The following is a 23,058-nucleotide window of genomic DNA, read 5'->3' on the forward strand; positions in this document are numbered from 1 at the left end:
TTCCCCGCTCCCTCCACATCTGCTTCAGGGAAGCCTAGCCTGAGACACCCATGTTCTCCTTGATCTTTTTCGCGTTCTTTTGTTTGCCTTGGCTTAGCAGTCCATTTTCATGGCTTTCCTTTTAAGAGGTGTTGTGCTGCTTTATGAAAAAGATTTAAAATCCAAGGCTCCCCTTTCCCCTTAAAAGAGGAAATTATTAAATTGCTGTTTTGCAGTTCATTAGAAAAAAAAATCCAGAGGTTTAACACATGTTTTCTAAACTAGCCCCCGCCCCCAATCAGTAAATAGATTTACCCAAGTCCTGCAGCTCTGGGAAACGTCCTTCTTAATTGATCCTTGTTGTAGCTACAGCTCTGTTGACATTTCTAAATCAAAACGTAGCCTTCCTTCCAAACACAGTGAATACACAAATGAAGCTGTTCATATATGTGAAAACTGAGCCCCGCCGTGGAACACTGAGGCCACGTTGTAATTGGAAATGGACATCTGGGTTTCTCTACCACCTCCTCATTGGCCACCGCCGCAAGAAGGGCCCAGCTTGGCTCTCAGGACGGCTTCACTAGGGGTTAGAATCTCTCTGACTGCAAGGCCAGACAGTGGTAACACCACGGCCACAGGTAATCCAGGTGAGGAATTATGAACCTGGCCTCAGGGTACCTGCTCCCTACCACCCACTATTGACTGCTCCAGGAGGAAAGTCAGCACAGGCAGAAATAGCTTAGAAACAGGAAAGGCTCTAGGGAACTTAGGATTGACCTCTGACATGCAGGACGGAGAAGACCAACAAGGGGAGAAAAAAGGAAAGAGCTTGCCGCTGTGTCAGAACCTCAGATGGGCTGGGAGCCAGGTGAGGTTTTTCTGCCTGGCATTGTGCAGGAAGTTCAAGGTAAAGTCACCAGGGGGCTTGGGGCACTGGATTAAAAACAGAAAAGGGGCGGAAAAGACTTATTATTTTCTGAGTATCGATATCCACCCTCAGGGCTCCCTTACAAGGGCAAGAAGCAAGTTCATTCATCATCTTAATGGCCCAGCCAAGATGACTGTAAACATCTAAGGGTTGCATTTTACTCGGGGCTACTATTAACTTGACGAGAGACACCGGAGAAAGCGGAACACAATGAAAATCAGTTCCTGCCATGAATGAGAGCAGTGGCAGAGTGAAGGCAGGCGGTTTGAAATCCGCTTACACACCAACACCAACGGATGAGGCGCACGCGTTCCTGCCTGCAAACCCTTCCTGATAGGATGCGGGCCTTCCCAGCTCCATGGGACACATCTTGTTTTGTTCCTATGTACGGATGCAGTTTCTGTGTGAGAACAGGTCAGGGCACTCCCACAAATATAAAGCTATATAAACATGTGAGTGTCTAATCTTTCCCACTCTATCCGGGTTAGAAACTGGATCATTTTTATCGCCTGGCGCCATCTTGAGCGGCTTGCCTTGGAAGCGAGAGGAGAGAAGCCCTTGAGAGAAAGGGACTGCCTTTCCATGGTGAAGGTAGATATAAACTGGAAGGATCCCTTTACAAGAAAAACAAACTTATAAGCCCTCTATGCCTTTTGTCATAAAGAATAAGCCATGGAACACCGCAAAAGCTGACCTGGTGCTTTTCTGCCCCCAAAACCAACTTGGAGGCCAAGTTTCCTTTGGAATTCAAAGCACTCCTCAGAAAAAGCAAAACTAAGCTTTCTTTCACGCAACTTCTAATGGACGTCATCAGGCTTCCTACATTGGGCCCTGTCACGGGAGGAGACAGAAGGACACAGGGCCCACCCCTCCATCTTCGTCTCTCAGGGAGGTTAGACGGTGACACAAAACATGTCAGCCAGATTCAGTGACTTACAACCAACCGGGGCTGAGCACTAACTACGTTTCTTAGGAACCTGAAAGTGCAGAAAGCTCTAACATGCATTCTAAGTGGTAGATCTCTGTTTTCCGGGCTGGATTCATGGTCTTCCCCCAGCTTCCTCACGGTCTCTTTCACTTCTGGCAATCCCAAGACTGAATCTCCCCTTCTGGCTTCCCTGTCCTATTTGGTCTTTCTTGGCTCCTCCTCCAGCATGTCACCAGCTTCTGTCCTTTCTTCTATTTCCTCAGTCCATATCCTCAGTGAAGAACACAGACGGCCCATCACTGTCTACCTGATAAAAATCCCGGATTCCCCCACCAGGCCTCACGGGGCCTGCAAACCTCTGGGCTGGTCCTCTCCCTGCCCAATCTGCAAGACTCAGGGCCTAGCCCTGCATTGTTTGGTGAGTATATTATTTTCCTCATTCTGTAAACGCTGATATTATTCATCACACATATCACATATTTGAACCATTATATATAATGGATTTTAAAAAGTCAACATCCTCAAACCAAAAAGTCTAATACTTCAGCAAATAGTAAGTAAATGAAAAAAAAAATCAACAGGCATTATTACAAGCAAACAAACAGGAGCCACCAAAGCTAGCTCATTTACTTAACCGATATACATTCATCAAGTGGTTTTTTTTTTTTAATTTTAGTTAGCATACAGCATAATACTAGTTTCTGAAGTAGAATTTAGTGATTCATCACTTATGTAGAACACCCAGTACTCATTTTATTTACCAAGTTTTTCATTATTTTTCATATAATCTTATTTTTTTAAATAAAGGCTATTAGTTAAATATAAAAAATATGTTCTGTTTAACACGAGCTCTATTTTTTGACATTATGAAGGCACACACCCCTGTGTGCACACTCAGCCCTGCAATCCCTTTGTTAAAATCACAGGTCTTGATTTTTAGTTTAAAAAGGAAGCGTCAACACCCTCTGACTTAGAAGCTTTGTCTTATATTCTTGCTATTCTCCCTCCAACCCCTCAGCATGAAACCTTGTTCTGAAGTAGGTGACAATATATACCTTCTGCGTAAATGAACGAGTTATAAAGTTTGTGCTTGTGTGTAGAGGGGTACCATGGCGGCTACATAATGATGTACAAGTAGTTGGCAGGGGCCCCATTTAATCCTCAGCACATCTCATTTTAGAGAGAGAAAGAAACTGAGGCACAGAGAGAAGGCCCCTGGCTCAAGGTCACATGGGTTGCAAGAAACAGAGCTGAGTTTCTGCGTCCGTGTCTGATGGTCCTAAGAACCTTGCTTTCCCTCTACCTCACGTTGGCTATTTGCTATGTTACTTCTAAGAACTTCTGAAACACAAACCCCAGCTTAGCTGCTTCTTGCAACTGCTGCGAAGTACAAATATTCCAGTCTGGGAAAAGTTTTCAAAACATCGTTAGCTTTAAAAATGCTATGTAAATTGACTCTCTCCTTCCCTCAAACATACACTCACACTTGAACCCCAAACTCCAATCTCTTTGGCTAGCTTCTCTGCCACCCAGGGATGGGTGTGAAATGCAGTCAAGCCTGCAGACACGCTCTGTTCTACCACAAATACAGATCCGTGTGACAAACAGGCAGGCAGGAGAATGGGCCTTCAGCATTTGGAAGACAGTGAAGCTGGAGGTCACAAATTGGTGGCCTGCAGGCTGGATGCGGTCAGTGGGACATGTGTTTGGCCCACAGAATGTTCGGAGAACATTTTAATTAGCTGCAAACTCATGTGATTTCACATAAAAATGTGGATTTCTGACTTTTATTGAAAAATAGGAAGTCTGACAGCACCAGCCCCTGCTCCCACCTGGTAACCATTGACTGCTGCAGGGAGCTGGCTGCTTTCTCTGGATGAGGCTCGATTTTTCCACAGTCTTCACTGCTTCCCACTGTCCCACACCTGACCCCCCTGTCCCATTTACAATACTTGCCTTGCCTTGTCCCACTCCTATAAGACTGTGAAGTGTGCACCACCAGTTCTCAAGCTAGAACTTTGGCAAAGTTCCATTAGGCTAACTTACAACTTCTGGAAGCCTAGAAAGTGAGGTGCTTAGGTTGTAAATGCTTCCAGCCCTAGGGGCATCTCTGGCAGGTGCTGGTGAGCCTCACCCAGATGCGCTGCACGATTCAGGGTGCTCCACTCCACTTCCAGTTGCCAGTGGCTACATCTCTGTGCCCGAGTGCATTTTTCCAGAACCAGGACCATTGCTCTGGCCATGAACATTACAGGACAGAAGTCCTGGGGAAGGTGTACTTCTAGAAAGCTTCAACTGTTGACTCCTTGGGAGGGGGTATAAATCCCCCAGCTCCCTCCACCCTGAGGTTTGTGTTTTGCACAGTTTCCCAGGGTTGTCCTGGGATTAAGCCCCAGTGCCCACCGTGGCAGCTGGCTTAACAGCACCATCTTCATTAGCTGCCTCCACTGGTCTATCACTGCTCTGCCTCCCTCCCAGTGTTGTTGCGCTTCCCCAATGAATTGCCCTCAATTCCTTTCTTCAAGGTCAGCAGCTGGGAGATCCAAATCAAGAACGCACTCACGCTGTCGAGAAGAGGCTAGGTCAGGGGCCTGCCCTTGTTCTTCCTTCTCACCCAGCATGGCCTCCTCTGTAACTGCATGGCAAGTTCCTGCGTCCCCTTTGTACCCAAAGGTCACCTGGGAGCTCCCCTGCACTAGCTTAGAGCTTACAGTTGTCCACATCCGTGTCTGTTTCCAACGTGGGCCGTTAACAGTCACAGCCATGAAGACGTACTCGTGAACCCAGCCCCTTCTTTGAGCTTATCTGTCTTGGTCACATGAAGCATTCCTGAGTGCAGGAGTCCTAACTGACAAGCAACTTCAGCATCAGACAGCAGACATCTGCATTCCTCAAGTATCCCGAGGTCACCCTGCCACTAGGAATGTTGCTGGCCCTTTGAAGCCCATGGGCCGCCTCTTTGCATCTTGCTGGATGGCTCTTGTCCCTTTTCCTCTGCCCTCTCACCAGGCTCCAGCCAGCTCGCCCCTTCACTAAATAAACTCACGCACCTACCCCTGCTCTGCAATGGCGGCAGCAGCAGATTTCAATTCTTTGGAGGCCCGTCATCTTTCCCTAAGCGCTGGTCTGGGGACTTTGGGCACCCCGAGACTAGATGTCACAGTCATCACTTGCTGCAGGGAGATGTTTCAGCGCTCTGGACAGTAGTTGGTGTCTTGTGCTCTGCTTGCTGACATGCCTCACAGCCCATTAGGCCATGAGTTCTTTGGGAGCAGAGACCAGATCTTACTTATCTTTGGGTCCCCTAGTGGCTGGTACGGTCCCTGGCACTTAGCAGGTACTTAATAACTACTGTCCCAACAAATGCATTCTTGTTCCACAGAGGCAAGAAGAGACGAAGCCTGTGTGCTGAATGGCATCGCGGTGAAGAAATTAAAACTCAACTTGATCTTGACCCCGGGGTCACGTGGCTGTACAACTCCAGCGGGCACCATTCACGAAGTCTGTGGAGTGGTGCTCTGTGGGTGTCGCTCACACAGAATCTAATGTGAACGTGATCGCGGGGTGGTGTGATACAGATGTGCTCCAAATGCATTTTCTCCATTCTTCTTTCTTCTCCCTTTCCACTGTGCCCCTCCCCCACCCCTAAGGGATCCCACACACTGCTCCACGGGAGGCCACTCTATGACCACAGTATGCTGTGCCCCAGCCAGACCACCAGCCAACCAGCCGGTGGCCACCAACGCATTAAGTCCTATTTTATAGTGTTTTCAAGTTAGCTTATGGAGGTGAGAGGAAAGTCAGCAGATGGTTGTCCATGTGCATCCCACATTTTTTATAAGCAGCCTTCCCTTACAGGAAAGAACCGGCATAAATCTATGAAAGCAGCTTTATGTTAGAGAGGCCCCACAAGTCCATCTTCAGGGAGATGTTTTGTTCAGTCTCAGAAATGAATACATCTCGAACTGTGTGATGACACAGAAGACTGGAGACCTTGGAGGCCTAGGCCCTGAGCTGCCTTGAGGCTTTGGACAGACGGATAGCCCCCCACCCTCCCACCCACACCACCTGGGCAGCCAGGTGAGGCATCTGAGCTGAGATCTGAGGGCAGAGAGGTTGATTAAAGAAAATGGGGGTGGAGGGGATGCCAGGACTGGATTATAGCTGGATTCAAGTGTGTGTGTGTGTGGGGGGGGGGTGGGGAGGGTGGTGAGCAATGAGGCTGGGGAAGAGGGAGGGCAGGAAGCATGGGCTCAGAATGGCCTCTCAGGGAACAGCTGAGGAGTCCAAACTCCATTCTGAAGAATGTGAGGCAGGAAGAGTGATGAGATTAAGTTTCTTCTCAAATTTTTATGGTATAACTGATATTATAAACTTATTTTTTTAAATTAAGTTTTAAAATTATGTATTTACTGTGGCAATCATTTTTTTTACATGTGCTTACTATTTTAAATGCTTGCAAAGTTTATTTTTGCTTATGTCTACGTTTATTTGGCCTTAACATTTTATTCCACGACTGTATTCCAGAGTGCTTTATCTGTAGGTGTCCTATTTCTCAGGAACAGTTTCATGCTTATTAAAGCTTTAACAGTCACTGAAGCAGATGTTGCCTTGCTCCCATTCCCTAGAACCCACCAGAGGGTTGGTCACCTGAGGCCAGCGCCCTCCAGGCCAAAGGCTTCCAACTTCTCACTGCCGGAGTTGTTTGCTCACCCCAGGGAGGGTGGCCCATAGCCAGAGAAGGCTGGAAGTGCTAGGGAGTGAATGCCTTTGGAGTGATTCTCCGTGGATGTGTGGTAAGAGGTGGTGGAGAAATCCGCTAGCAGCTTCCTTACCCCTGGGAGTGATTCTGAGGGGTGCTCCACAGAGTCTATCTCTCTGAAGATCTGCAGCTGGACAGAGCACGAGTTCCCCGCAGCTTATCAGGGCACACTGTCCTGTCTTTCTTCCCTTCCCTGTCTAAACTCACCACTCCCACAAAGTGCCTCCTGAGATCACTCCCCAAATAAACTACCTGTACCTACATCATTGTGTTGGGGTCTGCTTTTGGGGAAATCCAAACTGGGCAGTTAACAGACTCTATGATTTCTCATATATTCAAGGATGTCTTTATTTTGTCTTCACAATGGAGGGCAAGTTGGCTGGGTATAGAATTCTTAATTCACCAGAGAACCTATTCTGATTTTTTAATACTGTTACAGAAAAGAAGCCTACGGAACACTGGTTTGTTTGTTTTCTGTTAGGTATCAGTATCATCACTTTCATATTTTTCAAATTCAAAATCTCATGAAGCTGTGTGTTGACAGTGAAGTGCTCTCAATATTTCTGCCTGGTGTTTGCAGAGTTCAATCAAGAGAATGGAGATCCTTCCTTGCTGTCTACTCATGTCTTCTAACTATTATGGAGCCACTTTTCTTTGCTGATTTCTCCAGTCTCCACTTTCCACATCTATAGTTCTGTCATTCTTCTTCATTGTTTTGTTCTTTTTCTCTGAATTCTCAGAGACCATCTCAAATATGCCAGGTATAACAATGAATCAATTTTCCATACTGCTAATTCTGCTCTTTCCTGATTATAACACATTTTAATTCTGCCATTGCTTTCTTGGTTTCATTATATTTTCTTACCCTATCTACAACCTTTATTTTTGTTTGCCTCTCAGTTCATTCCTTTTTCATCCCAGCTTATCGTTCTACTATCTGATCTTTTGCTGTGCTCATTTTTTTTTCTTGAATTTAATCAAGAAAAGTGGATGCTAGAATAAAATTTACTTTTGTTTTCTATTAATAGTCCTTCTAAAAGGTATGCTTTCCTTCTGTATCCTGAATTGCACTTTTCTTAGTTTACGTGTTAGAATCTTTTTGTAGAGTCCATGTTGTTTTTGTTAGGTCTGTGCAGGGTGAGTGGGCTTTCCTGGTTCCTCTTTACCACCCATCTGGTTGCTGTGAGAATCTTGCTCTGGGCTGAGTGATGCCATTTACATCTCCCGTTAGAGTTGTGGTTGTGGTCACGGGAGAGGACTTTTTGTTTCTTTACCTTTTGTTGCCACATTGATGGTCATTTTGCCTAATTGTTTTTCTAGTTGGTCCTGCCCCCGTGGTGGCTACGGGAGCTACGGGATGTCTCTGTGCCCTGCTACCTTTCTCACACTAAAGCTTCCCACATCCCAAAGAGCCCCTGATACCTTGTCAACTTTCTGAAAAATTGAAACTAGGGCTCCCTGTGCCAAAATTTGCTGGGATTCAATGGAAAAGAGAAGAAAATGATCAGCTATAGTAGCTAATGACATATCTGTGGTCTTCTCAGGCACACTGTCCTCACCTGGCTAGAGCCCCTCATCCAGAATGCCTGGGGGGGCTACTTACTACACCTCAAGGTGCTCAATATGATACAGGGGTGGAAATGATGCTCTCCTGCCACTTAAAGAGGAGACAATTCTGCTATGCTCTTGGGCATCCCTCCACCTCTTTCCACCCTATTACTCAGACCAAGGCTACCTTTTATGATGGCACACCCTTAGCCTTTTCCCTGCCTAATCCTACTTCCCTCACTTCTTCCCTACAGCATTCTCCAATATGGCAGATGCACCCAGGTCGCATGCCGGAGGGAATGGGAAATGTATGTAAAACCCCTGGTATATAGTAGGTGGTCAACAAATGCTACATTACATCCCCCAAATAGTTACAAGACTAAAAATATAATCATTTGTTCATAGCAATCTCTGTGAAAAACATTCATCACAGTATTTTTTTTAGATTTATTTATTTAAGAGAGAGAGAGAGCAAGAGAGAGAACATGAGCAGAGGAAGAGGCAGAAGGAGAGGGAGACAAGCAGACTCCTTGCTGAGCAGGGAGCCTGATGTGGGGCTTGATCCTAGGACTCTGAGATCATGACCTGAGCTGAAACCAAAAGTTGTGGACACTTAACGGACTGAGTCACCTACGCGCCCTCATTCATCACAGTATTAAAGAAAATAAAACTGGAATGAAATATCTACATAATAAGAATTTGAGGGTAATCCATTGTATACTTTATGATAGACTATTATGCAGCCTCCAAGCTAAAAAGAAAACTATGATGAAGGGAAATAGAGTAATACATAGGAACCTACACAGTTTGTGAAATACTACCACCAAATCCTATATACCAACAGAGTGGAGCCAGCTCAGAACTTTCTAGCAGACAAGAGAGAGAGCAAAGCCTATTCATAAGGGATGACTGTGCCTACAGATAAAAATAAGCCAAAGTACTCAGGGAAAGCACAGCTATTCCTAATTTTGAGACTGGAGAGAAATTTCTCCCATAGGTCCTAAGTGAGAGGAATCTGCAACGTAATGGCCCAGTCACCAACCCCATCCTTTCAGTTACCACAGAGATGAGTTTTACAGATCTGTCCTGAGTGAGCCCCTTTCCTGCCACCCCCTACAGGAAGATGGCATCATGGCACAGGAAATTCTGTAAAAGAGATTCTATGTGGAGCCAGAGATACTAGGACCTTGTAGATACTTGGTTCTCTCCTGACTGGGCTTAAACCAGGACAATTTTTAGGGTGTAGAAGACAGATGGGAAGCATGCCTTTCTCACAGTCCTTCTTGATTGCTTTTGTGGCCTCCCCAACCCTGGGGCTCCTAAAAGCTATTAAGCAGCAGAGTTTGAGATAACCTCTTGTAAAGTTCTTGGAGCATGACCATTACAGATTGCTCTATAGGCTTCACTTGCCCCCTAAGCTGGGCAAGGTTGGTATAATCCTATCAAAACCGTTGAGCTTGCCAGGATCTGTGTCTGAACAGAAGTTTGCCCATTGGCTTGAAGGTGCACCAAGTGCTCATCTGTGGGCAGAGTAGAGCTGTTCCTCAGAAAGTGATCTTAGTTCCCTTTAACACAGACATCAAGGCACTGCAGTTCCGTGTTGTAAACACTTTGAAAAGCTGCAAGAATTGCCTTCAAAACTGCTGTCAGGAGTCAGAACAACCACCGGGGAGGGTGAGGTCTGTCTGAGCCCACTCATTCCTGTTGCCTGCTGGAGACTCATTCTTTTTTTCTTCCCATAGATGGTTTGTTGAATTGAATTATGGGACAGGAGAGAATACCAACTCCTTTTTCCTTTCAGAGTCATTCTACTTAAACTCAAATACATGAATTCATGCTAAAAAAACTCACTCAGTTCATGAAAATAATTTAATTTCCTCAATTCACTCAAATATAAACAAACATGTCAAAGCACAGGCTAACATACGTGACCCCCTAATGGAAAACATCAAGTGCACCAGGGGTGATAACAAGCATAATAAGCTGCGATCTGTCCTCATTTCTTATCTTGTTATTCACAACTACTGACATAAAACTGGAATTCTTTAGAACACATGAGTGTTCAGAGAAGGGGTCAGACATTAAACGGTAGGGAGAGGGTTCCATAAGAGAGAAAGGATGGGAGACAATATTAGAGATGGGTATTGCTCCAACACACCTTCTAAGTCCAGGAGGAAAAAATCCTCATAGTTCCAAATGATACCCCACATAGTAAAACAGTCTCTGCAGAATCACTGCACATTGCAAGCTATGATGAAAGTCAGAAAATGCACCCGATGGAACAAAGACTCTCCTTCAGGGGTGCCTTCCTTACCTTCTGCCACATGTTGATGAAGAAGAGCTCCCGGGAAACATTGAAGGACACGTTGGCATCATAGGCATCATCCCCGAGGTTTGAGATGGAGATGTTTAGGGAGATATTCTTCACAGCCCCCAAAGCTAGATAGGGGGTTTTTCCATCAACACTGCAATGAAAAGTGAACAACAATGAATGCCCTGAAGTTTTCACTAACATAATATAAGGCATCAGAGGGTAGCTGAGGGTTGGGGGCAGAAACTGCACTGGGGTCAGAACTACAAGTTCCAGCAACCCCATTAACCAGTAATGCATCCTTGGGCAATCAGTTAGCTCCCCTGGGCCTCAGTTTCCTCATCTAGCAGCCTAAGTTGCTGGCTCTGCTGGGGCTCACATCAATCTCAGAAAATTATAAGATATTTAATACCATAGAAATGGAATTTGGCCATGTATTCATTCATATGTTTTTGAGTACCTACTACATGCCAATCATGACTACTCTCTGTGCTAGAAGAGAGACCAGTGAACAAAACAGAGTTCTTGCCTTCTTACAGCTTCAGGGAAACAGAAAACACATACACCAAGCAGCAAACATACAGGTCAGATTGTGATTAGAGCTATGGAGAAAACTCACAAAGGTAAGAAGGGTAGAGAATGCCAGATCTGGAGGGAGAGTGGGCTGCAATTTTAAATAGGGTGGTTGGGTAGCCTCACTGATGAGGTGAACTCTGAGTAGAAATCTGAAGGAAAAAAAGGAGCAAGATACACAGACACCTGGGATCTAGCAAAGGGAAAGTCATGCCTGGCACGTTCAAGGACTGGCAAGGATGCCAGAGTGGCTAAGAGGAGTGAGCAAGGGGGAACGTGGGAGGAAATAGGCTCAGAGAGGCAAAGGGAGTGGGGACAGACAGATCATATGGGGCACTGCGGGGCCGTCACAAGGACCTTGGTTTAACTCTGAGAAGAAACTCCTGCAGGGCTCTGAGCAGAGGAGTGATGTGACCTGACTTCCACATCTGTAGGCTCACGCTGCCTGTGATGTGAACGGTCTGTGGAGTGCGTGGTCAGAGGGGAAGCAGGGAGCCTGGTTGGGAAGCTCTCACAATAATCCAGGAGGCAGCTCAGACCACAGTGGTTGAAGCTGAAGTAGTGAGAAGAGTGAAGTTGTGTTCTGGATGTGTTTCCAAGGTTATGCCAACAGATTTTGCTCACAGATTGATTGGGTGAGGGGTATTAGGGAAAAAGAGGAGTCAAGGACAGCTGCAAGGATTTTAGCTTCAACAACTAGAGGGAAGAGTTGTCATTCATTGAGATGGGAAAGAGTATAGAAGGTTCAGCAGAAAAAAATCCAAATGCCTATTGGATCTTTAAGAAGAGGTGTTGGATAGCTGGATGCTTAAGTTTTAAAGGAGGGTCTAGGCCAGAGATACACATTTGGGATGGACTGGATATGATCACTAGGGAATGAGTATAGATAGAGAAGAGGTCTCACACTTAGGAGTTGCAGGTGAGGAGGAGAAGAGAAAGCATGACAAGGGAGGTAGGAGGAAAACCAAGAGAGATGGTATCTAAGTGGCCACAGAAGACATGTTCCAAGGAAGGAGTAATCAGTTTTGTCAAATGTGGCAGACAGGCCAAAATAACATGAAGACTTAGGATTGGCCGCTGGAATTAGCCACGTGGAGGTCACTGGTGATCTCAAAAAGAGGTGCATAAGTGGAGTGATGGGGATGAGAGCTTGGAATTGGCTTAAGAGATGGAGGAGTAGAATAAATGGAAACAGCGAGGACACTCAAATTTTGGAGGAGTTTTTCTTTAAAGGGGAGTGGAGAAATAGGATGAGAGCCGGGGGTGGGGAGTGGGCTCAAGGCAATTGTTTTGTTTTAATTAATTAATTTTTTTTGATGTAGTGTTCCATGATTCATTGTTTGCGTATAACACCCACTGCTCCATTCAATATGTGCCCTATTTAATACCCATCACCAGGCTAACCCATCCCCCCACCCCCCTCCCCTCTAGAACCCTCAGTTTGTTTTTCAGAGTCCATCGTCTCTCATGGTTCGTCTCCCCCTCCGATTTCCCCCCCCTTAATTTTTCCCTTCCTACTATCTTCTTCTTCTTCTTTTTTTAACATATATTATTTGTTTCAGAGGTACAGGTCTGTGATTCATCAGTCTTACACAATTCACGGCACTCACCATAGCACATACCCTCCCCAATGTCTATCACCCAGCCACCCCCTCCTTCCCACCCCCCACCACTCCAGCAACCCTCAGTTTGTTTCCTGAGATTAAGAATTCCTCATAACAGTGAGATCATATGATACATGTCTTTCTCTGATTGACTTATTTTGCTCGGCATAATACCCTCTAGTTCCATCCACATCATTGCAAATGGCAAGATTTCGGGTTTTTTTGATGGCTGCATAATATTCCATTGTGTGTGTGTGTGTGTGTGTGTGTGTGTGTGTGTGTGTGTGTGTATACATACATACATACATACACACCACATCTTCTTTATCCATTCATCTGTTGATGGACATCTTGGCTCTTTCCATAGTTTGGCTATTGCGGACATTGCTGCTATAAACATTGGGGTACACATACCCCTTTGGATCCCTACATTTGTATCTTTGGGGTAAATACCCAGTAGTGCAATTGCTGGGTCATATGGTAGCTCTATTTTCAACTTTTTGAGGAACCTCCATACTGTTTTCCAGAGTGGCTGTACCAGCTTGCATTCCCACCAACAGTGTAAAGAGGGTTCCCCTTTCTCCGCATCCTTGCCAACACCTGTCGTTTCCTGACTTGTTAATTTTAGCCATTCTGACTGGTGTGAGGTGGTATCTCATTGAGGTTTTGATTTGGATTTCCCTGATGCCTGGCATCAGACAAATTAGATTTTAAACCAAAGACTACAATAAGAGGTGAGGAAGGACACTACATCATACTTAAAGCATCTATCCAACAAAAAGATCTAACAATTTTAAATATCTATGCCCCTAACACGGGAGCAGCCAATTATAAAGCCAATTAATAACAAAATCAAAGAAACACATCGACAACACTACAATAATAGTAGGGAATTTTAACACCCCCTTCACTGAAATGGACAGATCTTCTAAGCAAAAGATCAACAAAGAAATAAAGACTTTAAATGGCACACTGGACCAAATGGACTTCACAGATATATTCAGAACATTCCATCCCAGAGCAACAGAATACACATTCCTCTCTAGTGCCCATGGAACATTCTCCAGAATAGATCACATCCTAGGTCACAGATCAGGTCTCAACTGGTACCAAAAGATTGGGATCATTCCCTGCATGTTTTCGGACTACAATGCTTTGAAACTAGAACTCAATCACAAGAGGAAAGTCGGAAAGAACTCAAATACATGTTCTGTTTTTTTTTTTTTTTTAAAGATTTATTTATTTGACAGAGAGAGACACAGCGAGAGAGGGAACACAAGTAGGGGGAGTGGGAGAGGGAGAAGCAGGCCTCCCGTGGAGCAGGGAGCCCGATGCAGGGCTCGATCCCAGGACCCTGGGATCATGACCTGAGCCGAAGGCAGACGCTTAACCGACTGAGCCACCCAGGCGCCCCTCTGTTTTTAGATGTTTTTAAGATGGAAATGATCATAGCATATTTGAGTGAGCATGAGAAGGATGTACCAAGAGGGGACAATTAATGACATGTCACGGAACAACTGCTGGATGGCCTGGTGAACAAATGGAGGGGCTGGCCTCAGCTAGCACAAGGTGAGAAACTGGAGCCAATGGTACAACGTGTTAGTAGATGGGTGTTAGAAACAAAGCAGCAGTTCCTTAGTGATTGCTTCCATTTTGCACTGAAACAGAAGTAGGGTCAAAGACGGGGAAGGAGTGATTGTTTGATTGTGAAGGAGGAGGAGGGATTGTTTGAGGGGCGAAGAGAAAAAAGGAAATGGCAACCCAGGAAAGTGGGGGAGTGAGCGGGCCATCAATGGGATGACAAGGGGATGAGGACGATGGGGATGATGACAATGATGAAATCACATGAGATGGATGACTGTTATGTGACGTGAGCTGGGGACAAAACAAATTCACACTGGTAGCCAATCTTGGATTGGCCAACCAGTTAATGGATGATGTGATTAAGCTAATCAGGGTTTATATGATGGACAGTTGGTATTTTTGGCTGCTCAGCATCCTGACAATTTTCTGTTTGGGAGGAATCTCAAGATAGGTGGGAAGGGCACATCAGAAGAAAGGGGGTAGGCCCTCCCTCTCCCCTCTTCTTGATAGCTAAAGTGTGGGCACCTGACTATAGGCAGTCATATGATCTAAGCATAGTCAGGGGCCTCAGGATGGTGAGCAGAGGCTCCCAACCAGAACCATGAATTTTGAGGGTTGTACAAAGACACCAGTGCCCTCTGAGATCATCTGGGGTGGCTACAGAGGTGTTGAGAGCCCAGAGGTGGAATCCTGAGCTCAGCCTGGTCTCCCTTGTTTCCTGTCCATGTTGGTTCTCCAGGCTCCCTGCCTATGCTCTGAACCAGCCCACATCCTTCCAATAAATTCCTTTTCTGCTTAAATTAACCAGCACATGTTTATTGTTGTTTGCAACCATTAGTACAATGAATAGAGCATGAGAGAGAAGAGAAATATCCAAAATCTCAGTAGGCTATAATCCTTTGAAATACAGATTGTTGTGGGAGGAGCAATCCTCATTCCCCATCCACGAAGAAAAGACCTCACTTTCCTGCACGCCCTGGTGCATCAGCAAGAATAACATGTGCAACGAGAGATCTGATGGCCTTGCTTTTGGAAGCAAGAGCTCTAAGGATCCAAACAAGAGGTGAAAAATTAACTTAGAGAAAAGCTTCAAATTCTTGAATGGCCTCCAATAAATTAAGACCCTGACCTCAAGCTATTGTGGCAGTTATTTATTATTGTTGGCCATTTTAATTTTAAACAATTGATGGGTTATTTCTGTCCTCCTGTTTGCTTTTGTAAGATTACAGGAGTAATCCTTGGGCCTTGAGGAGTTATGAAGGCGTGCTAAGCTTGCTTTCTCTTGAGAAAGATGAAAGTAGCCCAGTCGCATCAGAAAGTTATCCACAGTTTCCAAATGGAACATAGGGAGATGATACAGAAAGCACAGGACTGTGGGATAGGGAGCTGCCTCCTTGTTCCAATTTTGTTGTTTGTGATCAGCCTCCCTTCCCCACATGTAAATGGCAAGGGTGCAGGCCCCGGATGTCTAATCTTCTCCAGCATCCAGAACTCGGGCTTCTTTCACTAAATCAGGCAGCAAGATTGTTCCTGGGCTTTCAGAGTCAAGTGATTCTAACATGGCTCCATGACGAAGGGAAGCCAGGCGCCTTCCAGGATGGAATGTGAACTATCAGACTTCCTTAAAAAGGGGTGCCTCAAAGCTGTTTTCACTCTTTCTCCACAGTTGAAGACCTATGTATGAAACAGTATGTCTCTGCTTCCAAAGCTATTCTTAGAAATGAAATGAAATGTAATTTGCCTGGTGCTGGGTGCTTTGAAACATGTCATCTTTCTGAAACCTTACAACACCGTAAGCCGTTCCTGACGTTAGTCCCATTTTTAGAGGCAAGGAGATGGAGAAGCCGAGATAAGGTGGCTGGCCAAGGAGCTGTGCTGGGCTTAGAAAGCAGCACCGACTATGCCTTCAAAGCCCCACCCCCTCCATCGTGGGCCCCTTCTGATCTCCCTCCTGGGGGAAATAAATCTCCCTAGTATGAGCCCCTCCAGCCCCATGTGCTCCACCAACACTTCCCAGCACTTACCAAGGTTGGGATGACACATTTATTTGTGTGGTTATTTGATTAAGAAACACCTCTTCCCTATTAAAATCTAATTCCCGGGGGGAAAGAACCCTGCTGTGGTTTTGCTCATCAATGAACCCTCAATGACAGTCTTGGGCCAGGCACATAGTAGGTGTTCGGTGAACCCTTATGGAATGGATGAATGAACATGCCCAACATCCCCACGACAGTTCTTCAGCTCAACCTTTGTATTTTACAGTTGGAGGCAATGAGCCCACCTCCCCGCTCACTGCCCAAAGGGGAACCCACTTTGGTCAAGGTCACCAAGCCATGTAGGGGCTGAGCTGGAGCTAGTGCCCAAGGTTGTGCCCAACTTCCTTTGGCATGAAGGTTGTCTGAGCCACAGCTCTTATATAAACTCCATCTCAGTTGGGATGCGCTTTGGCAAGAAAAATCTTTTAATGACATCTAAAAAGAACAGAACTCCACAGAGACCAATCTCTCTGTCAAGACTGAAAGAGTAAGACAACTGGGCATAGGGGTTTTCGCCAAACATCCCACCGGTGCTTCCTTATTAAAGAACTGCCTTTCTAATTCTCAAAGAATTTTGTTCCCTGAGAAAATTTCCCATTAATTCTAATTTGCTTGTGCAATCTTTTAAATGGGTCATATTACTTTGTACACCACTCACTGGTGTATTTTTATTAAAAAAGTGTTACTAACAGTCAACATATGATACAAGTTGTATAGTTTCTATAAAGTTCTATAAAGTATAGTTTCTATATTTCCAGCCTGTTGGAAATACACTGCTCATTTGTTAGGAAAATGACAAATACAACTGCTCTAATACATCTTATAGCAGCTGTTTTTGGGATATGTTGCGCTTATATTTAAGTTTAGTGCTGATTCGATGTTACCACTGCCATGTTGGTAGCCATGTGGAGCCCGAGTGCCACTGAAGAACCCTTCTCTGATCTCTCTCATCACTGTGCATTCAGAGTGTGTACCACTCAGAAGTCCTCACTGGGGAGATGCAATACATTTCCATATTAGCCACCATATGCTGAACGACTGAGGCCACCAAAGTGAATTCTTTCCCCTCTACAGTCTCACAAGCAATTTTACGCAGACAATTTTTTGAGAAGATGCTAAGGGAAGAAACTAAAGTAGCTCAATGGTGTTTAATAATTAATGATCCATTTGATCATTTTAGATTTTCCCTAAGTCTTAAAGATAAAAGCTATGACCTTACATAAATAATTTGTGGTTATAACCTCCCTTCCATAAAATGTAATACTTTTATTTTCTTTTGCTGTTAGCTTTAATCTAGCCTGAGTAAAGGATGCTAATACAGGAGTTAATCAAGCGCATTGTAGTCCACCGTATTTGAGTTTTAAAAACTTGTCATACCATTATTATTACTGATGATATATTTGCCACCCACAACTGTATTTGATAATGACAACTAGGATAATAGTATGGGGCAGCCAAATCCATCCATGTTTTTTCTTCCCGCCTTCATTCTTTCGTCTCCCCCCTTCTCCCTCCCTTCCTTCTAGTCATTTATCCGTCCATCCATTACTTTTTAAAACTACCTTCTCGACTTAGGTACCAGGGATACAGGTGCCAGACCCCTAGGAGTTCACAGTCCAATGGAGGAGGCAAACACATAAGACATAAGTTGACATCAACATGTGTGTAGTGCTGACCCAGAGGGATGAAGAAACATCCCAGGAGGTCCCTTATGCTAGGAGAGCACCAAGAAGGGATTCTTCAGGGGGCAGTGGCGGGGAAGGGTGGGGAGTATTTAGCAAGGTATTACTGACGGGGTGAACCATGAGTCCTACAATAATGGGACGACAGCCCTGTCAACAAAAGTGTTGCTAAGCCTGATTATATAGACGTGTGCGCACGCACACACACACACACACACACGCAATCCTTAGTTTTTCCATTCATGGAAATCATACTAAAAAGGACACTGTGAAGCAGATCATATTCTCCCCTAGGACAAATGTCAAAATTGGGGGCAGCATTCCTGAGTAATGATCCAGTATCCAAAAAATCACAGATATCCTCAACAGTGTGTCATAAAGGCAAGAATATAAACTAGAGCCACTGCGATTTAAAATCACAGACAATGCTTCCTATTCTTACAAATGGGCAGACACCCTAAAATCAGAAATGGAATTGGACAGCTGGATGGGGCTCGCTCGAGTCATCATTTTGCAGCTAAAGGCCACAGAGTGAATCTCGCATCTGTGTGGCTGCTCAGCAGACAGTGGCGAAGCGAGGCAGCCCTCCCAACTCCCGTGGGAGGTCTGGTGCTCCTCCCTCTGCTCCCAGTGTTCTTAAAGTACAGAAACACGCAGTTAAATGGACTAAAATTCACATAAAGCTTATTTGGCTATAATAAGATGAGAAATGAAATTGTGTTTGCCTTCTTAGCATTTAGAATATTTAGAATATTGGGAGGTGCCATCTCTTTACAAAAGATATCTGAAGTGCTTATTTTCCTCTTGACAGTTTTCCTTGAAATTGGTGGAGGTGTTCAGGATGATTCCGGATACCTTCAGCAGCTCAGCTGGGCAACCCCCTTCTTGATACTTTGTTGACAAGTATCAGAGTTTTTCGATGATTAGTGCTTAAAATCACAAACATGATAAAACCATAAAGCCACAGTTGCGCATCGATATCTTCCTAGAAGGGATATGCACAAAAGTACCAAATAAACTGATTAAGATGTGAAGGACATATACCACAAAGCTGATAAGATGAGTCGCACCAAATAACAGGTACAGAATAAGGTGCAAAAAGAATTCAAAGGAAAGAAATCACTGTAGACTGACTAAGAGGTTCCTGAGAGAGGTAGGAATTGAGCCCCACCTTAAAGAATGAGGAGCACAGGGGTGGAAACAGGAGGTAGATTTCAGTCATAGAAGAAAATAAACAATAGGTAAAAGGATGGAGGTGACTCCAATACTACAGAAAGGAGCAGGAACAGCACATCCTGAGCAGTAAGATGAGTGGGAAGCAAGAAGATGTAGGATGCATCCAGATTCCCATGAATCTCGAATGTCTCAGTTTTGGGTTGATCCTCTAGACTAGTGAACTTAACTATTATCTTGAGTCACCAGTGCCAGGCAGTATGGCAAGCAATTAGTAAATAACAGGCACCAAACTGAAAGTATTACAGAATGCAGTAGGCTATAGGGGGTTCTACCCTGTCCCCTAGGGTCTTATCACTGCAGCCTGCAATTCCATCTGCCAGCATCCCCCTCTTTTGCTGGAGGATTTTTCTCGGCAGGCCAGCAGAGTGCCAAAGAATAAAGTCCCTGACTGCCCTGGAGCAGCCCTTAACCAATGACTGATGGTGACTGGGGTATAATTACCTTGGCTCCCTCGCCTATTGGGTGTGACAACTCTGGAGGTCATGTTCCAGGCCTGTGCTGTCTAACACAGCAGGCACTAGTCACATATGGCTCTGGAGCACTTGAAATGTGGCAGCTCTGAATTAAGTATAAAATACATATCTGGTTTCTAAGACTTAGTACAATAAAATGAAAAAGGATGTAAAAACCTCAGTCATCATTTTCATATTAATTACATGTTTAAATGGTCTTTAAAATATGTTAAATGATATTTGTTCCATCCATTTGTTTCATTTTAATTCTTCAGTGTAACTATCGGAAAATTTTTTTTAAGATTTTATTTATTTATTTATTTGTCAGAGAGCGAAAGAGAGAGAGCACAAGCAGGGGGAGCAGCAGGGGCGGGGGACAAGCAGACTCCCCACTGAACAAGGAACCCGATGAGGGGCTCGATCCCAGGACCCGGGATCATGACCTGAGCCGAAGGCAGACGCTTAACCGACTGAGCCACCCAGGCGCCCCTATTGGAAAATTTTTAATTAAATATGTGGCTTACTGGCCAGGACTGTTCTAGACTTTCAGTAAATTCTATGTATTTTAACAGTATGGTTGATTTATGATTCATCTTCAGTGGTACATATTTGTTCATGTTACTTGCAAAGTAGAGATTTAGGGAAAATAAAGTACATTTGGGTAAAAATAAAATTTAAAAAATAAAATTGATAATGCTTAGCTCGTAAAACCCACTTGCTTGTAAAATGCCATAATAAACATTATGAAATGTCAGAAAAAGGTGTTCCATGTGTGTGCTTCCCCCTCCCCCAGGGCAATTTTGAGTTTCACCGAAATCGGATGCCCAAAGTTGTACACGGTGCAGGTAGGCCTCACTGGCTACGTGTGACATGGGAGATGAGGAAGCCAGCCACGCGGACCTTGGCAATGGGGAAGGTCTCAGCCTGGCCCTGTCAGAGTGGACCCTGAGGTAAGTCTGAGAACAAGCAAGGCATTTATTCGGGAGGTGGTCCCAGGAAACACCAGTAGGTGAGAGGTGGAATGAGACATGGAGGGACAGGCAACCAAAAAAGGATGTGACATCAAGTCCGTCACCCCTGGGGACACCTGCAGCTTCACCTTGCCGGAGTTTCTGGGAACCTACAGAACGTTCACCTCAGAGTTACCCCATCTGCCAGGTGAGGGAAGTATTGACATATGAGTCCCATAGGCCCTGGTCACAGGCTGCTGCTGGGAGGGAGGGTCTCTCCCCGGCGCCTCCGCCTGCTATGTGGAGGGCAGAGCAGGCAGAGATGCAGAAGCGGGAGCTGGGAGCGGTTACACAGGGCCTGCTGGGGGGTCTTACTCCAGCTTTATAGATGGAAGCATGACCCAGTGAGCGAGGCCTGTCGCTGGCAGATCAGCTCAGTTAATCCTCTTACCTGTGAATGCCTGGCAAGGGCCCAAGGCCCTGGAGAAACCCCACCCTACCCCTTGCGATCCTGGCCCTGCACACTCCCCTTCCTGAGCCACTGTTAAAGGACCCATCTCAGGTACCACAGGCTCCACTTCCATGGATGGTTCCAGCCCACGCAGGCCTAACAGTCCTGCCAAATGTAGTATGGGTGAAAGAACACACCCCTTTATGGGGGGCGGGGGGGGCGCTCGCCGGGGGGTTACACCAGGGGCGCTGTCCTGGTTGCCCGTGACCAGCAACTGCTCTTCAAGGTAGCCACGCCGATCCTGTAGAGGTTGTTAACGATCTTGAATATTGCTCCTGCCCTAAACCAGCCAGTACCCATTGGGGTAAAACAAACAGGACACTCCTCTTGCAAAATCCGCGGGGTATATATTTCTGAGCTACCCTAGCACAATCAACTCTGGAGAGAGTGATCAAGGTCCAGATGACAACGAACACGAATTTCCGAGGCTGCTTCTGCAGGGCACATGCTCTGTGAGGGACTTCGCCCAGCTGCCCAGCCTGGGGAGCCAGCTGTCCATACTTCCAAGGCTCAACAGGGTTCACCCCAAAATGTTGTTTGGGTGTTAACGCCTCAGCCTCTGTTCACCTCTAGGGGCTGAAAGCTCTTACAGTCCCGCCTACTGCTGCTTCCGAGGGTTATGCCAAAGCCCCCCGGATTCGTCACAGAAGAGCCAGGCTGGAGGCATCTCCTCTGTGACACAGGCAATCCCTCTATAGAGAAAATTAGGGATCGAGACAAAACCCTATGAAAACCCAGTCTCAAAACCCCAACATTTCTTTTTTTTTTCTTTTTTAAAGATTTTTATTTATTTTTTCATGAGAGACAGAGAGAGAGAGAGGCAGAGGGAGAAGCAGGCTCCCAAGGAGCAGAGAGCCCGGTGCGGGACTCGATCCCAGGACCCTGGGATCATGACCTGAGCCGAACGCTCAACCATCTGAGCCACCCAGGCACCCAAAACCCCAACATTTCTATGTCTCCAAAGAATAAAGCTGCCAACCTCAGCCTTTATAGGTAAGATGCCAGGATGAATGCCCTCACCAAATTCTGTATTACTCTGAGCGTCGTGCACCATGTTTTCAGACTCTTGATCCATTTCTCTCAGCTTGTAATAAGCCGGAGAAGCTATCCTTTTCCCAAGATGGTCATTCTCATGTGACAGAACTCTGGACAAGGAAACCATGAAGTACAACAAGGGACTACGAAGGAGTAAGTTCTCATGGAAGGTTCTATTATCAGCTCTGAAATTTCTCTTTCCTTAGGGATGGGAAATTGTTTTGATTTGCTGGCTTATTTTAGTTAGTGACTGCCTCTTTCTTTGGATTCCCGTAGATCTCATTGATAAGCTATTTAGAATCCAAATACCAATTTTCACCGCTGTGAAAACTCACTAAAGGTTCCTGATTTATAAGGTTCTAGCTACTGTGGCAAATAGGAATTTATTTTACTAAAAAAAATTACCAGGAAATATCCAAAAAGTATATTGTATCAAAAAGGCACAATCCTAAATATATTAAAGAAATCAAATCTCATCTTGTTTTATATTTTAATAAACTCTAGGATGATAGGAGTTGTTACTTCTGCCTGATGTTTAGTCTTATCCGGTGGTGATCCTACAGCCGGCCCCACATAAACCCAGGCCTCGGACAACCTCCTGCCATCTACAGCCTCAGCCCTGAACCACCTGCTCTAACCCACTTGATGTTCCTCAGGCTGACCTGCTCAAGATCCTCGCATTTCACAGCCTACAACACATTTTGCTTTTAAGCCCAGTGCCACATCTGGGAGCAGCCTGCTTCAAAGTTGTCCGTGCCCTACCTCTGCCACCACTCAGCCTCTCCTCCAGCTGTCCTGCCTTTGGTCTCCCTGGACACGCACCTCCGTCGTCTGTCTTGGCTTTGGCTGCATCCCTTGGCTGATGTGCTTACATGGCTTGTCCCAGAACCCTCCCAGCATCTATCCAGACGTGTGTCTACTTTCAAATATACTTAAGAA

At 45.4% G+C, this 23,058-nt stretch overlaps 1 protein-coding gene across 1 annotated transcript in view; it reads right to left on the reverse strand.

The window, feature by feature from the left end:
• ITGA9 (integrin subunit alpha 9) overlaps window positions 1–23,058 on the reverse strand; it is a 335,040-nt gene that overhangs the window by 107,915 nt on the left and 204,067 nt on the right. The window contains exon 18 of the mRNA XM_021677564.2: window positions 10,460–10,610. Coding sequence (XP_021533239.2) covers window positions 10,460–10,610 — 151 coding nt within the window. The remainder of the gene's footprint in view (window positions 1–10,459; window positions 10,611–23,058) is intronic.

Source organism: Neomonachus schauinslandi, chromosome 1 (genome assembly GCF_002201575.2).
Source record: "Neomonachus schauinslandi chromosome 1, ASM220157v2, whole genome shotgun sequence".
NCBI lineage: Eukaryota > Metazoa > Chordata > Mammalia > Carnivora > Phocidae > Neomonachus > Neomonachus schauinslandi.